The sequence below is a fragment of the Lolium rigidum genome, chromosome 1 (assembly GCF_022539505.1).
Source record: "Lolium rigidum isolate FL_2022 chromosome 1, APGP_CSIRO_Lrig_0.1, whole genome shotgun sequence".
Classification (NCBI taxonomy): Eukaryota; Viridiplantae; Streptophyta; class Magnoliopsida; order Poales; family Poaceae; genus Lolium; species Lolium rigidum.
Window position 1 is genome coordinate 57,215,896 of NC_061508.1, and position 16,905 is coordinate 57,232,800.

The window sequence follows — 16,905 nt, forward strand, 5'->3', positions numbered from 1 at the left end:
ATTGGACGGGGTCATTCATTGTTGCAAAAGTAAGATTTTGAAAGTGCGACAACGACAAGTAAAATCCACGAAAACTAACAAAGTTTTCCAAAAAAAAAATGTTGAACGCTTGCAACAGGTTGGAACATACATGAAAAGGCCTCATCGCCGAAGGTGCCAGGCCAGGGCATTTTTTAGTGATAGTGGGCGGGTCTCGTGAGATTTCATCCATGCCGGTCATCGTAATCAAACGAGGGTCGAAGGACCTGATCCTCCCCATCCATGAGGCCACATCCAACAGTCAGTCGATCCCATCTTATGAAAGTTGCAAACCATGTCGCGTGGAGGCGGGTGGGGGTGGGGGGTGGGGAGTGGGTGTTTAAATTTATTACTGTCGGTATATTTACCATTTGGCTAATGTTGATGGTTTGTGCCCGTTTACCTATAGTCCGTGAACTTAGCGGATTGTGGTAGCATCATTTTTTTCCAATCGGACGCTCTATAATTTAACATTCATGTGTGCCAATAAGGATTTTTCAATTAGTAGCAATGACGTACACTTAACGTTGAGGTTCAAAAGAGGAAAACCCACAGTGGATACCTAAGCTCACATGGACCTCTATGAGACCCGTCAAGGTCGCCTCTCTCTGCTTGGATGACGCTGGTGTTGATAACAACTGGCAACACCATGATCTAAGCCACTGCGGAAGCAGTGGCACGGAGGGAAGCGCACAATGAGAATTGGACGGAAGGAGGATGGTGGAAAGCGGCGGGAATGGATGAATCTATGCGAGTGGCACGCCCTATACTATAACTTTTTTTCTCTATATACAATTTGGTGTACCATTACTCTCTTCTATATAATAATTTGCTAGTACTTGTGATTTGCTCTAAGAAGGAAGTTGCTGCCTCATAATGGATTAAGTTTGCTCCTTTGAAAACCACCTGAAAAGCTTGGTCCCCAGAAGCTCATCTGATACACTCATGAGTCACCCCAACCATACACCAACCAAAACACGGCTACCTCATCCAAAACACAAAGCACCGCAAGATGAGCCACATTTGAAAGTTTTCGGCAAGGTGCAATGTACTGACTGGAGTACAAAAAAAAAACATCACCATTTCGAAAATACAAGAAAAAAATACTACTAGTAGTAGTAAAACACACCAGAAGAAGACATATATGAATGCTCAGTCCACACCAAGATCTCCACCCTCTACCTTTTCTCACCCGCCACCTCCCACCTCGCTATTAGTAGCCGCGACGCCTTCTTCCCCCAGCTGCCTCCCATCCCAACCCCTCGCCGACCGCCGGCTGCCACCTGCCGCCGGAGCTACAGTTGAAGGCCGAGCCATGGGGCCAGCGCCGAGGGAGCCCATGAAGCAGCGGGTGAACCGCTGCCTGCACCGCCTCTCCGACCGGGACACGGAGGCCATGGCCGCCAACGAGCTGGACGCCATCGCGCGCGGCCTGGACGCCGACGAGCTGCCCGTCTTCCTCGCCGCCGTCTCCGACACGCGGCCCACCGACAAGACCCCGCTCCGCCGGCACTCCCTCCGCCTCCTCGCCCTCCTCGTCGCCGCGCACCCGCGCGACGCCGTGGCGCCGCTGGTGCCGCGGCTCGTCGCCGCCGCGCTGCGCCGGGTGCGCGACCCGGACTCCTCCGTGCGCGCCGCGCTCGTCGACGCCGCGCGCGCCGCCGGGGCCGCCTCCCCCTCGGCGCCCGCCGCGCTGGGCCCGCTCGCCGACGCCGTGCTCCACGAGCAGGACCAGTGCGCGCAGCTCTCCGCCGCGCTCGCGGCCGCCGCCGCCGTCGAGGCCTCCGCCCCGACCTCCGACCTCGCCGCCTACCTCCTGCCGCTCCTCCCGCGCCTCCTCAAGCTCCTCCGCGGCGCCGCCTTTAAGGCCAAGCCGGCCCTCATCTCCCTCATCGGCGCCGCCTCGGCCGCCACCGACGCCGAGGCCGCCGCCACCGCCGTGCCGTGCCTCCGCGACGCGCTCGCCGGGGACGACTGGGCCGCGCGAAAAGCCGCCGCCGAGGCGCTCGCGCTGCTGGCCCTGGAGCACGGGGACGACCTCGCCGCACACAAACCCGGCTGCATTGCAGTCTTCGAGGCCAAGAGATTCGATAAGGTTGAGATTTTGCTGCGCCATCCTCCTGGTCGTGGATCTGCTTCCGTCCGTGTCAAGATTTCTAACGAATTCCCGGCAATGCAGGTGAAGATTGTGCGGGAATCCATGAACCGGATGATCGAGGCGTGGAGGGAGATCCCGGACATGGAGGAGGATGTGTGCTCCTCCGACGCGCCGCCGTCCCAGCCCAGATCTTCTCTAACAGGTGATGTGCCTTTTTTTTTTTGTCAGTCTGGCTCTAGTCACTACTGTTTGTTCCATTATTTGGCTGTTTGAGTAAACTGTTGTCTTTTCGAGGATTGAGTAAACTGTTGTCTTTTGGAGGATTGAATAAACTTTTGTCTTTTGGAGGATTGAGTGAACTGTTCTCTATAGTTTGGACTCTGAACTACTGCTAGTGTATATGAATTTGTTTGGTGAAAGACAGAAGTGGAGTGGGTTCACTAACTAGGCAAGACTGTTATTTCCTGGTATATCTGACAAAAGGAATTTCTAAAATGTTCCGTTTGGATATATATGCATGCTACCACACATTTCTTGGATCTCCTGCTACATGGCCTTTCTGAATTCTGACATTGTTTGGTTTTGCAATCAAGCAGACAGCGCAAGTAGTGATGCTCGATACCCGGCCGATTCCCTAGGCTTCAACTCCGTCCAATCGGTTACAAGGAGGAACACGCTGCCGGCAAGCAGGTCGCCCCCGTCAGATGCAATGCGCAATGTCAATAACAGAAGGAGCTGCCCCCCTTCCCCCATCAGAAACAAGAAGGGTTCGTCGCCTTCACGCAGCAGCGAGGCAGGCCAAGCCAAGAAATACGACTATAAGGTTGACGTTACCGTTGCCGCAGATGCCACCCCGATCAAGGCGGTGACCGAGGAGAAGCTTCTGAAAGAGGGCAATGTTAGAGCGAGGCTTGAAGCGCGGAAGATGCTTTTCCAGAAGAGTGGGGAGAAGGGTTACAAGAAGTTGGCCGGGATCAAGTCGGGGTCTAGAGTTGTTCCATACAACGGTGACGGTGACTCGGAAGAGAGTACCGAGGTTGAGGATCGGCCTGAAGAGTTTCAGTCAGAAGAGCCTGAGGAGCTTGAGTCAGCTCACAAAGATGAGGACCTGTCGAAGATCAGGATGCAGCTAGTTCAGATTGAGAATCAACAGACAAACTTACTTGATCTTCTGCAGGTAACTCCCCCTTATCTTTATTGGAAAAACCATTCCCTTGTTATGGTGCATGTCATGTCTTCAGGTTCCATCGAAACTCCTAATTATCGGGATTCATGCAAGCACTTGCTACCTGGGCTGGCTGGCGTCTAATATTGGATAAAGTTGAGGATACAGTTTAACCTAATAAACAAATTAAAAAAATGTACTATCTTAACCCATCAAATTTCTTTAGTATTTGAGCAAGGGCATCATAGGTAATATAGGGGATGGGAGTTTGATTTTGATTTTGAAGTTTACATCAAAATCAACGAACAGTTGATGGTAGGGTTTAGACATGTGCAATTGAGAAGTAAAAGGAAAAAAAACGTTGGTCGATGCAAGTTCATGCATTCCGTGGGTTTTCAGATAACCTTGTGGATGTTGAAGTTGGTCTTAGTGCGTAGCACTGACCAATGATGATTGGTACGAATCATGCATCCATTGAATGTCTCTTGATGGCACTAGTCCAGTGATACATCAAGACATGAGCAATGGCATGGTATGGGGACAACCTGGACAGGTGCATGACATTTAGTGCCTACATGGCAATGTTTCTATCAGCAAATCTATTGAGCTTATTATGATCTTGTGTTATTTTCCACATAACGCACCAAATGCTTTTTATACATTTTTCCTCTTTTTTGGGTTCATCAGAGACTGAGAACACATCTAACACTTCAACTCCTTTTGTTCATCAGAAATTTATGGGGAGCTCCCAGAATGGGATACGTTCCTTGGAGACAAGGGTGAACGGTCTGGAAATGGCACTGGACGAGATCTCGCGTGATATGGCGGCCTCTTCAGGAAGGATGCCAAACAGTGAACCTGGCATGAACTCCTGCTGCATCCCGAGCCCAAAATTCTGGAGGAGAAATGATGGCGGTAGATACTCTTCAAGGTACCCTGTCACCGACATAGCAAACTACTCGGGGGACAGCAAAACTTCTCATATGTGGGAGAGGCAGAAGTTTGGAGTTCATGGTGGGTTTGTCACCAACCCACTAGCAGAGCCGAACGCTTCGTTTGTAAGGAGCACATTGGCTCAGGAAGGCAGGAGGCATAATTCAGCCCAATACAAGGCGAGATAGGTAAGTCGATCTATGCGAATTCAACATCAGTATTTGTAAGTAAGCAAGTCCACACGACTAGATATGGTAGGTATGCCAACCAGATGTGCTGAGGACACCTTGAAAACACTGACAATAACATGGCAACGTAGAAGTAGCTGTTTTCTTTTCTTGCATATAGCATTTTTTGGAGTTTTCTAATTTATGTTACCATTCCTACATCATGCAATGCACCTTCACAGAATTTTCCTTCAGAGTTGTCTACTTTATGGTACCATTCCACCATTATGTAATGCATCTTCACAGATTTTCCTCCCAATTATGATGACACTACCTTGTCATTTCTTGCACACCCACATTTATTATTGAATTCCCTGTTATAACTTATAACGTATTCTCGGCAATTAATGTATTTCCCCCGTTTCCATTTTATTCAGGATATGTTAGGCGAGACAAAGATGCCCCATCTGAAATCTGAACCAACTGCATTATTAACACAAGGCGGGGTCATCTGAAATGTGTCACTTCACTACATTCTTTGGGGGCTTTTCCTCTTTTCTCCAGAATTCAAAGCTGAGATGTACATGAGTTATGGAGTTTTTTTTTTCTTTGGGAGTCGCTTCAACAATTCAGACCCCTGCGGAACAGAGCCTAGATTCTGAAGCAAGACCATGTTGACTGTGAGGTGAACACTGTGTTATACACATCCGGCCCTGAGACGGTTATTGCGGGTGTACCAAGGTCCGAGGGTAAAAAGCATGTGTGAGTTTTAGATCTTAGTGTACGGATGTATCTTGTACTGCTTGTACATAGTTTGGATACAGCAGTTCCTTTGAGCGCGACACGCATTGAGCAAATGTTCTTGAGTATGCTCATGTCGAGATGATGAAGGCAAAAGATCCAACAATGTTGCCCTGTTCTTGTCCTTTGAGTACTTAATTTCTGTGCAGTGAATAGCAAAACTTTACATGATGATGTATGGACTATGGAGTACATCACGTTGTCAACGAGCCAAGGTTTCATTTGGCATTGCGACTATTTGCTTGTTCGATCATTTTATTTTCAGATGCACCAGTAAAATGTTACTGAAAGTAGACCAAGAGCGCTTGACAGCAATCATATAATCCTGAAAAGGTTTAACAACACATGGTATTGAAACAAACACAAAACATATGCCCTAATGTTACCAGCATGCAGAAACGCTCGGCAAGAACAGATCTACATATCCCAGAACAGAACACACGACATCCCAGTTTCTGTACCAAACACTGAACAAACATTTGCAGATTCATAGCAATGGTTCATGAATATGCCCCAGAAAGCTCCTGGGCGTGCCTCTCAGCATACGAGTACAATTTGCAGATATGAAAGCAGTCATAACAAGTATCATGTGCCTGTACTATCTCAGATCTTGCTCATCAGGTTCCTCGCTAGAAAACTCGGATGCAAAAAATGATATACATTGAACTTGTTCAGATATAGGTTCCTATCATCGTAGCATAGCCGAAATGATACACCACAATAGTGGGCGCAAAGCTGGAATAACAGCACAGGCAACTGCACATAGAAACGCATGGTACCCCAGTCAACTTGCGTCTTCCATTTTGTTAAGCAGCAATCACCAAGGAGAGCATGAAGCATATGCACCCTCGCAGATAAAAAAGGGCTTCAACCAAATAACTGAGCTGGAATTCTCAGGGTAATGTCTGGAGCTTCCATAAAACTAAACGCCAGTACGTATACAAAACATCTTGGCAATCACTTTCAATTCATCATATGTATGTCAACCAGATGAACACATATACATGCGGCAGAGCAGGTGTTCCAGCAGCACCATCGAGATGCAACTACTAACTATTCCAAGTAAATCATTCTCCAGTTAGTGGCAAAGCAGTGTCAACGTACTGTTTTGACATACTATTCCTCTGGTGATGACGGTGGCTGTAGGTCTAACTTATACGCCTGAATTTCCATTGGTGAGATGAGAACGTTACCCTCCTGAGCCACATCACCGATCTGCTCCAGATACCCTAGCATTTCAGGGTCATCATTCAAGAGGTTCAGAGATGTTGCCTTCACATTTAAAACCGACAGATCTTTGAACATGTCGAAGAGATTTACAGGCTCTTCCCCAATACTTGTACACTGTAACCCACCCTTTTTGCAGTACGATGCATCCCAGCCCCTTCTCTGCAACAACATGGCAAATCTTGGCTCAGCTGCTTCAGCATGAGGAAATTTTAGAGGCTGAGGGACCTTCAAGTTGACAATATGTAGATCACAGGGCAAAGAAGTAGCTAATGGAGCAAATGTCTGTTGATGAAGCTTGAAGGATTTTGAAAGAAGGTTTTTGCTCACAAAAGCATGCATTGGATAGTTCAGGTGTGCCCCCACACGGTGGGAGAGGATTGACGGTTGGAGAGTAAGCAAACTGTGGGATTTAGGCAAAGCAGACATGTTAGACTCCATGAGGAGATGGAAGATCACATTCATGGGCCGGTTGTCCATTACCCCCTGCCCTAAACCACGACCATCATCCCGAACCAGCCTACGATCCAACATAATCTCCATCCATCCATTTTGTAAGCTTGCCGCCCCTAATGATTGCTTAGAGTGTACTGAAAACCGGTTGCCAAGCGAATCCTGTAGGAAGGAAAGTGATGGCATTGGGTAATAATTGCCCTGCAATGGGATCTTATCATATGTCTGCCTCCTGCTCATCTGAAAGCCATTTAGATCAGAGTAGAAAACTCTCTGGTTGTCAATACCTGTCTTGTATCTGACTATCACCTCCCTGTCATCAAATACACGACCTACAAGTTCAACATGGTATTCCTTCTCAATTAGCATATCCTGTGTAGAGTCCCCGCAACTATAAATCCGTGTGCTATGCGAGAGAGGTGACTTATCCCACTCCGTCTTGGGAAGGGAATGGGCTTCTTGAACCAATGGCCCTTCAGTTAGGATGAAATATCCTCCCTCCTTAACAATTGGGTGCGCTTCCCCAATAGGTTTGAACAAGTATGCCCCACTTCCACGACTGCTGTACATTGCAATTTCTTCGCCTATCACAGTTTGTTCCCCATGTTTGTGACGAGTTACGGTCCGGAGGAGGCCATGACTGACATCAAAAGAAAGAGTATGATAAGAGTTTTTCATATCCGTAGTTTCGCCTTCAAGATTTGAACAATGATATGGTTCAGGACAAGGAAATTCTTGGGAAGCTGTGAATGTTTTTACGACAGCAGGAGTAGCCTTTTCACAATCCTGGCCAGCAGCCACATAGTAGGTCTCTAAACCCAGTGCAGGAACAGAAGCTCTCCAATAAAGGCGGTGCCGGCCAGTAAAAATCTTTTCGCCACTCACATACTGCCACTCAGGGGAAATTTGACTTTTCAAACAGGACCCAGTTGAATTGAGAACAGATACATCAGGATTACTTACAACGATCATTACAATCTCATTCCTTGTTTGCTCTAATGGGTTAAAAAGGACAACAGAATGTGTCTTCCCTTCTTGAGGCTTGAGAACCCTATGCACAGGTTGAACATCAAACTTTGACCTTTCCTGCTCTGGCTCAAAATGTGATAAAATGGTAGGATCAGATCTATCATGGACATCTCCCAAAAGCACTTCAACTGCCCTGGACATAAATAGCTGCAAGTCTTGCAAAGAAGTGTGCATTCGAGTCCCATAGTCCACTACAACATGATCCTTAGCCGTGCCAGTCACCCCATCATGATGCTGAAAAAGTGCCAGATTCCTCCTTGCTGCTGTTAGTTTGTGAGAGAAACTGATGGAAAGTTTTGCACACTGAAATCTCTGGCAGTATCCAAGAACAAATGAACTCAGAATCTCTGAGGCACGGAGCGTCTGCTCCAGAACGCGGTCAACTGCTTTGAAGAATGGCCTTGATACATAGTAACCACTCCAGTAATCCTGATTTCTATCAGCATATGTAAAGAAATCCCCTGAAAGTGTTGGAAAACCTTGCAGCTCAACAGAACCAACTTCACCAGGGCGTGAGTAGTTTATCTTTTCAGCTTCATCTCTCAGTGTAGAGAAGTAATCCTCCAGGGTTCCAAATTGGATTTCAGCATTCAGATGGGGATTAGAATTTATGTAATCAAAAAGTTTTTCATAATTGCGGAACTGAGCTTCTGCTTCCTCGGTATTAACATACCGGAAATCATCTCCCAAAGGAATGAGAAGTGTATTTGTTCTGTACAGGGTTGATTTTTTCCTGTATTGATCTAGAAGTTTTGTTGCTCTCTCTTGAACATTGTTCGAATCTGTTTCAACTGGGTCAAACCTCCATGGGCAAGATTCGTAGCTGAAACCACGCATTCGAGCAAAGTCAAACTGGCAGCAGATAGCTGGCTCTGGTCCGCAGGTGTGTGGTATGTCATAAGAATAGAAGGGCATCATATGAACAAATATGTCGGTCGTTTCTTCGATATCCCAGTTTTGCCTCCACAAATACTCAAGATTCTGTTTCATCGCTAGCTCCTTTTTCAGCTCATAGTGTGTTCGCTGGATTAACATATTGTGGAAACCCATTCTCCTCAGTAGATAAGCCATGGTAGATGAATAGCCAAATGGGTCAATGGACCAAGAATTTTTAGGAACAACTCCAATGGTATCATTGAGCCACATGTTCCCCTCCATCATCTGAGGTAAAGAAAAATAGGAGGTCATATTATATTGCACCAATAATTTCCAACCCATATTATAAGCATATATTGCACCAAATTAGTATACTTCATTACTCATATGAACTGTCGTTATTATACATGTAACTTTACATGGACAGTGAAATCAACTAGAAAGTACATTGATTCTATCTATTATGCAGTTCTTCCCCATACGTTCTTCAGAGTGTATTCCCAAGCGTAGAGTAAGATGGTACCAATCAAAATTATTATAACTTAACATAAATGGAGGACAGAAGAAGATCCATTAGTCCACTTCCAGACCAATTAAAAGCATGAGAAAAACAGCACCAAGCAAGGCCGAGTGTAGCTTAAAAGCATGAGAAGAACAGCATGGTTATTAAATAGCATTAAACCGCAGATTATATTTAAAAAACATCCTACTGAGTTGGTTCCTCGCTTTGTACAATTCATTCTTTCTCGTATTTCCAAAACAATGAGATGCACAATACGAAAGGAACAAAGAACACTTCATCCACAAATCAGGTACAGATGAAAATCATAACACTGACATATTTAGCATGCAGAAGATCAGGAATATAGTGCAAAAACCATAAATACTACAACTAATGATTTGAGTGTACTTGCCTGCTCTATGATGGCAAAGTAGTGGGAGTTTGCCTGCATTTAAGAAATAAATGGGATCATATGTATGTACCTTATTTCAGAAAGGGGAAGATTGTGAAAAAATTGAGTGATAAGCAAGCATGTCATGTTTGAAGATAACAATTCAGAGGATTAAACGAACATCCAAAACACAGCAAGTAAGAAGTCGCCAAGGTACATCTATATAAGCGAGAATCAGCGAAATATCGGTAACGGAGTATTCATCAATGCTCCACTCATATGATAATATCGGTCACAGTTCAGATTATTATTCTCAAAGTAAAACAAACAGACTTAGCTTTGTCATGGTCTAATTATAAATGTCATTAAAAATGACTAACTAGCACAAAGAAGATCACAGCAGAACCAAACTATTGAAAGAAAACATACCGGACATGCCAATGCTATTTGTGATCATTTAGACATGGTGTTAAATGTAGAATCTCCTCTCTATGTGCAGCAGCAAAATATCAACTCTGTTTTTTTAGAGTGTGGCATCGATAGTTCAAGTAGCATCACGCACATACTCATGGATCAGGGCTGGGTGTAATTGGTGTCTTTTGCGATATTAATATATTTCCTTTTATAAAAAAAAACATGCTCATGGAATTTGCAAGTTTCAAAGCCATGATGATGTCAACGCATTCGCATATACACGACAGTGGACAGTCATACAAATAATACACCCAAAATAACCAGTAAGCATTAACCGTGAGCCAGTTAGGTAAAACATAAGAAGAAATGAGAATACATTCCATGTATGGCCAAGCCACAAATGGAAACATAGTATGCCAAAAATAACAAGCAAAAACACGAACAAAGACAAAACATACCATGCCAAATATAAACAATTCAAGCAAACAGAAATGGTGATACCATGCCAAATATAAACAATTCAAGCAAACAGAGACGGTGATACCATGCCAAATATAAATAACTGAAGCAAAAGAAACGATGTTATACTCGTTAAAACCCTATCTAAACCACAAAATTGTGCTTCCCTCACCTCATCGTTCATGACCCATCCGCCACTAACAATCTCGAGCTGGCCATTGCGCACTAGCTTGGCCAAGTCCTCCTGCTTCTTCTTCGGGGCGTCGCGCCACCACCTCTCGAGGTAGGACATCTCCTCCCATATGAATTTCCTGCGCGGATCCTAGAGGAGGAGACGAGAATTCAGCGTGAGAAGACACGATCCGGGCACGCGCGCGCGCGCGGGCGGAGATCTATTATGTGGAACCGACCGACCGACCTTGGAGAGGGATTCGATGATGGTGTCGAGGATGTGTCGCGACTGTCGCTGGTAGTACTCCTCGACGGTGTGGATCCACCCGGGGTCGTTGTGGGAGTGGGGCGCGACGAAGACCTTGAGCTTCTCGGCGTCCCACTCGTGGCCCTTGTAGGAGACCTCCCAGCCCTGCTTCCAGGCGCCGCCGTCCGCGTCCTGGAACTGGATCCGGTCGTAGAGGTCCCTGGTGGTGATGTCGACGGGCGCCTCGCGGCCGGCCCGCGCGGCGACGGCGGCCGCGGCGGCCTCCGCCGCCGCGGAGTCGCGGCGGAAGGCCGGCCTGCGGGTGAGGCGCGCGCGGGGCCGGGTGGGGGGCGGCCTGGCGGAGGAGCGGGAGGTGGGGAGGCCGAGGCGGAGGAAGGCGAAGAGGAAGAGGAGGAGGAAGAAGGCGGCGGCGAGGTAGAGGGCGCGGCGGGAGGAGGATGGGGCGGGGTGGGGGCCGCGGCGGCGGGAGGAGGAGGAGGCCGGGGAGGAGAGGACCTTGGCGCGGTGGTGGTGCGGCTTGGGCTTGGCGGTGGTCGGGAGGAGGGCGCCCGGGCGGCCGCCGCCTGTGAAGAAGTGCATCGCCGCCGCGCGGCTGGGAGGAAATGGGTTGGGTCGGGCGGCGGCGGGTGAACTGACCTCGCGCTCGCGGGGTCGTGTTCTCAACTCTTTCTGATTAGCTTTTCCGGTCCGGCGATATTTTGGGTGCAACAAGGTGGTGGGCCCCACGAAGTACCGGTCACTGACAGATGGGTTCCTATGGTTGATTAGTTGGGTTCTTGCTTATGGTTGCGGAATTTTCAAGTCAGGTCCTGCGACAGGGAAGAGACATTATCCACTTGTTGCAAAGTTGGTTCGATCTTGCTCGACTTCTTCAATTGCTTCGCGAAATGTAAATTTGTTTCACGGTTTTGCAAACTCTCACCTAGCAGCTGAAAATTAATTTGTGCTCGGTCAATCTCTACACCCTCAGTTATATCACCATTCCGTGCACTTATATGTTGCAAATTGGTTTGTAATTTAGAGGTTTGTCGGTTGCAAGTGAGGTTATAGCTGAGAAAAATGTTTCGATTTATATAAGTCATGAGTTGCAATATGTGTTTTGACTAAGATTTGATGACGTCATTTGGCTAGGAACTAACCTAGTTTCATTCGACCGAGAACCCTTTTCTTTATTATACCACATGTGTAACTAGTCAGCTCGTTAGAAATTTTAATGACACGTTACTCCCAATACACCTCATGGATCGCTCTCGGTCTACTCCTGAGGTACCAAAGCAGATCTTCTTCCTCCTCTATCGTGCATGTCATTTCCTCCCTATATGTCACATTGCCACTCATCGCATACCCTCCTAGTTATCATCGACCCGCCAGCCTCAACCTTGGATCTAGACTTGTTCGGCTCCCCGACTCGTCAGTGAAATACGCTCGTCTTGGTGCATTTCCTTCCAGCGAATAGTTGCTAGCGTGCATCAACCCTTGTTGCCTAACATGCTTCGACGAGCAACGTGACTTTGCTTCTTGATAGGTATTGTTGGCATCCATAACGGCCTGAAAAAATCACCTACAACAATTAGAGAGGTTGAAGAGGTGATGATAAAAAAAGTTATGTACTGGAAAATACTTTTCTATCGGTTTCCTTCAACATCCGACACATGCAATTCTACAAACATAAAACTTGCCAAAGTATATTGAAAGTAAAGGAGTTAGGGAAGGGGATCACAAACATAAAGGTGTACCCCGAGGTTTGGATAGTCGGTGCTATCATCTGTTCTTGTTGGTGAAGGCTAAGACGCAAAGTCCGTGGTCACAACTACCCCCACTTCTGGTTGAGTTAGGACGACATGAAAAATCAACAATCCATGTGTCACAATCTTACTTTACTTGTTCTTAGTTTTCTTTTATCTTTGTCCGTCTCTTCTTGGGTTTCTATTGTTTAATATTCATTCGGTTTTATAACTAGCCTACCATGCCTGCTCACCATATCGACTGCCCAAACCCAGGCTCTATAATATACTCCATCCGTTTCTAAATATAAGCCATATAATTTTTGGCACGAAAATTAAAAGACGCATATTGAGAGAAAATTACACCAGGTTAGGGCGGGATTACCTCTAAACATTTGACATGAGAAAATAGAGGGCTTTTCAAAATATAAGAACATATAATCGGATCCCCCTAAAAAAATCCATACAAGTGGTGTGTCGCACTACAACCTATATTCTGGATTTTTTTCGCGAATAACTATATGGCTTAGAGCATCTCCAGTCACGTCCCCCAAACCGTCCCCCAAAGGGATTTGGGGAGCGCCAGACAAAAAAACGTTCCCAGCCGCGTCCCCCAAACCCGTTTTTTGTCCGGCGCGGCCCGATACGGTGTCCGGCGCCCCGAGCCTGTCCCCGCCCCATAGGGGACGCTCTGGGGACGTCGGACACACCGAAAACCGAGGCAGTGAGTGGCGGGACCGACGCGTCAGCGGCACAGGAAAAATTCCTCTCCCTCTCCCACCAAATCGCGCCTCACTGATACGTCCAAAACGTATCTACTTTCCCGAACACTTTTGCTATTGTTTTGCCTCTAATTTGTGTATTTTGGATGCAACTAACACGGACTAACGCTGTTTTTAGCAGAACTGCTCTGGTGTCTCGTTTTTGTGCAGAAATCCAACTTTCGGGAAAATCCTCGGAATTTATGCGAAAGGTCCTATTTTCCCGAATGCGACGGAGCCGGAAGGGCAAACGGTGGGGGCCGAGGGCCCCACACGCTAGGCCGGCGCGGCCCGGAGGAGGGCGCGCGGCCCTAGTGTGTGGCGGCCTCGGCCGGCCCCCGACGCCCTCCTTCGGACTACTTATTGCCTTCGACCTAAAAACGCACGGGGAGTTAGTCGAAATCGCCAGAAACCATCCAGTACGCCGCCACCGTCGCGAAACTCCGTCTCGGGACCAGAAACTCCGTTCCTGCACTCCGCCGGGACGGGGAATTGGAGGAGATCATCGCCATCATCACCACCGACGCCTCTCCATCGACCAGCCATGTTTTCCCCATCCATGTGTGAGTAATTCCTCCGCTGTAGGCCGAAGGGGATGGTAGGGATTGGATGAGATTGGTCATGTAATAGCATAAGATTGTTAGGGCATAGTGCCTAGTGTCCGTAATTGGTACTTTTATGATATTGTTGCAACTTGTTATGCTTAATGCTTGTCACTAGGGCCCGAGTGCCATGATCTCAGATCTGAACATGTTATTGTTTCATTATGATATTCATTGCTTTATGATCTTACCTGCAAGTTGTATACACGTATTGCTGTCCGGAACCCGAGGCCCCAAAGTGACAGAAATTGGGACAACCGGAGGGGATGGCGGTGATATGAGGATCACATGTGTTCACGGAGTGTTAATGCTTTGCTCCGGTGCTCTATTAAAAGGAGTGCCTTAATTTCCAGTAGATTCCCTAGAGGCCCGGCTGCCACCGGCTGGTAGGACAAAAGATGTTGTGCAAGTTTCTCATTGCGAGCACGTATGACTATATATGGAACACATGCCTATTGATTGATTAGTACTTGGATACCGTTTTATTATTATCTGCAAATGCCCTGCTTTGATTGTTACATGAGTTTCTCTCATCCATGCAACGCCCGTTCATCCATCCCTGTGCCTACAGTATTTTAATCTTGCTGTTTACTATAATCACTACTGTTGTCTTTGTTACTCTGCTGCTGTTATTTCACTACTGCTACTGCTATAAAACTGTTACTACTCGATAAACTCTTGCGAGCAAGTCTATTTCCGAGTGCGGCTGAATTGACAACTCCGCTGTTAAGGCTTTCAAGTATTCTTTGTCTCCCCTTGTGTCGAATCAATAAATTGGGTTTTACTTTCCTCGAAGACTGTTGCGATCCCCTATACTTGTGGGTCATCACTCACCCGCCGCGCATTTTTGCCATCCCAACACATTTGACCTATCCCGCCGATTTATTTCTCCATCCCGTCGTCGCTATGTTGTTCCTACCGCCACCGCTACCCTCTCCTCATCCATGGCGCCGCCGACAGCCCCCAAAAATGGCCAAGAAAGCGGCCAAGAAGCCGCCGAGCAATGAGACGAGGGTGAAAACGCCCTTCGCGAAGCCGCGGAAGGCGCCGGCTCCGAAGAAGAAGCCGGAAGGCTGGACCGATGATTAGTGGCATCAAGACTGTCTGCGTCGGAAGATGTCGAGGGCGGAGCGGAAAGGACGGAGGGCGGCGCAGCTGGAGAAGAAGGTGTTGGCGACGCGCGCGCACCAGCACGCGCTGGCCGGGTCTTTCGCTGCCAACAACGCGAGCCGATGGAGTACGTCGGTGCCGACGTACATTCCGGGAGTGGTGTCTCCGTCGACATCCGAGTTCTACAACGACAGCCCCTCCGCCACTCCCGGGTGCGTGACGCAAAACTTTTCACCGCACTACCAGGATACGTTGCCGCATGGCGGTTTCAACCCCAACGCCGTCTTATACTCCCTGGTGTACGAGCAAGCGCCCCAGCGCGAGCCAGGACCCGGTTCGAACGGCACCCCGTTCACTGGCCGTAGGGGCCCGCTCGAATTCGACGGCGCCGGTGCTGAGGAGGATGAGGAGGGGGAGGAGGACGAGGAGGAGGAGGGGGAGGGGATGGAGGACGATGACGACAACGAGGACGAAGAGGGAAGCGATGAAGAGGACGACGAGGGTGCCAGTGAGGATGCCGATGATCTCGTGGAGGTTGACACGGACGACGTGAGGAAGAAGAAGAAGAAGAAGACGTCGGGCATACGAGGCCCCAAGTGGATGCCTCTAGAGGATCAATGTCTGTGCGAGTCGTGGTCGACGGTGAGCCATGACTCCATCATCGGCGCCAACCAAAAATACGGGAAGTATTGGGCGAGGATCAAGGCCGAGTTCGATGAGCACAAGCTGATCAACATCGACTACAACAAAGTGACAATGAGGAGGAGCCAAAAGGCAATGTCGACGCGATAGGCTATCATCCAAGTGTTGGTGAACTTGTTCCATGGGTTCCATCACGAGATCAAGACCAGAGCCGACAGCGGCAGCGACGTCAACCAAATGGTACGACTCTTTCTTACATAATCTATAGCGCCTACATTTTATACGATGAAATAATTGCGCTTCCTTTGGTTAGTTTGACAAGGCCATGGATTTGTACCGGAAGAACTCGAACGAGAATAAGTCGTCCGCGCTGATGCATTGCTATAGCAAGCTCAAAAAGAACCCCAAATGGCAGTTGACGCACGTTTCGTTGTCGAAGGGGAAAGACGTCATTGATCTGGATGCGCCGCTGGCAACATCGGCAGGACGTCCTATCGGCAACAAGGATGCCAAGGCCGCCTTGGCCGATGCTGCGTCGTCCAAGAAGACGCAGGCGTCGATCACGCAATGCCTCATCGAGGTCTCCTTGACCTTGCTCTCCCGCCACAAAAAAGCCGACGAAAGGTGGGCGGCGATGCTCAAGAGGCAAGAGGAGAAGATGGAGCTCAAGAAACGCAGGGACGACATGTCCCTGCTGAGAGCGTCGACAGAAGGAATGTCTCTCCGGACGCGGGCGGTGCACAACTTCTTCAAAGGCCAGATCCTCGACGACATCGAAGCTAAAATGGCGGCAGCCCAGGCAGCGGAAGCTGTAGCAACCCCAACCCCCGAGCAAGAGCCGGCAGACACGTTTGCCACAACATCGGCTACTACACCTACGTCGGCCTCTGCCTCGCCGTCGGCGACAGAGCATGCACACCGGGCAGATCACGACGAGTTCATCGTGATCGACGGGCCTACGTCGACTCAGGATGCGCCGTCGGCGTCGGTGTCGCCCAACCCCTTCTTCTAATTCTTGCGTCAGCTTGTAATATGATCGCGCGTCCAGTACTTTGATCGCTGCTACTCTGATCGCGATGACTTCAACGAGAACG

The 16,905-nt window shown here is 48.3% G+C and overlaps 2 protein-coding genes across 2 annotated transcripts; one reads left to right on the forward strand and one right to left on the reverse strand.

Annotated features, from left to right (window-relative positions):
- Window positions 1-1,294: 1,294 nt before the first annotated feature.
- On the forward strand, window positions 1,295-5,302 carry LOC124685382 (TORTIFOLIA1-like protein 5). Its single transcript, XM_047219724.1, has 5 exons — window positions 1,295-2,113; window positions 2,198-2,318; window positions 2,713-3,293; window positions 4,013-4,402; window positions 4,819-5,302. Exons 1-4 carry the CDS (start codon window positions 1,334-1,336, stop codon window positions 4,400-4,402), a joined length of 1,872 nt encoding a protein of 623 aa, XP_047075680.1. The 5' UTR covers window positions 1,295-1,333; the 3' UTR covers window positions 4,819-5,302.
- Window positions 5,303-5,487: 185 nt separating this feature from the next.
- On the reverse strand, window positions 5,488-11,551 carry LOC124685381 (alpha-mannosidase 2-like). The gene is made up of 4 exons (XM_047219723.1): window positions 10,952-11,551; window positions 10,706-10,855; window positions 9,682-9,714; window positions 5,488-9,052 (listed from the first exon to the last, which is right to left on the reverse strand). Exons 1-4 carry the CDS (start codon window positions 11,549-11,551, stop codon window positions 6,299-6,301), a joined length of 3,537 nt encoding a protein of 1,178 aa, XP_047075679.1. The 3' UTR covers window positions 5,488-6,298.
- Between the last annotated feature and the right edge of the window lie 5,354 nt (window positions 11,552-16,905).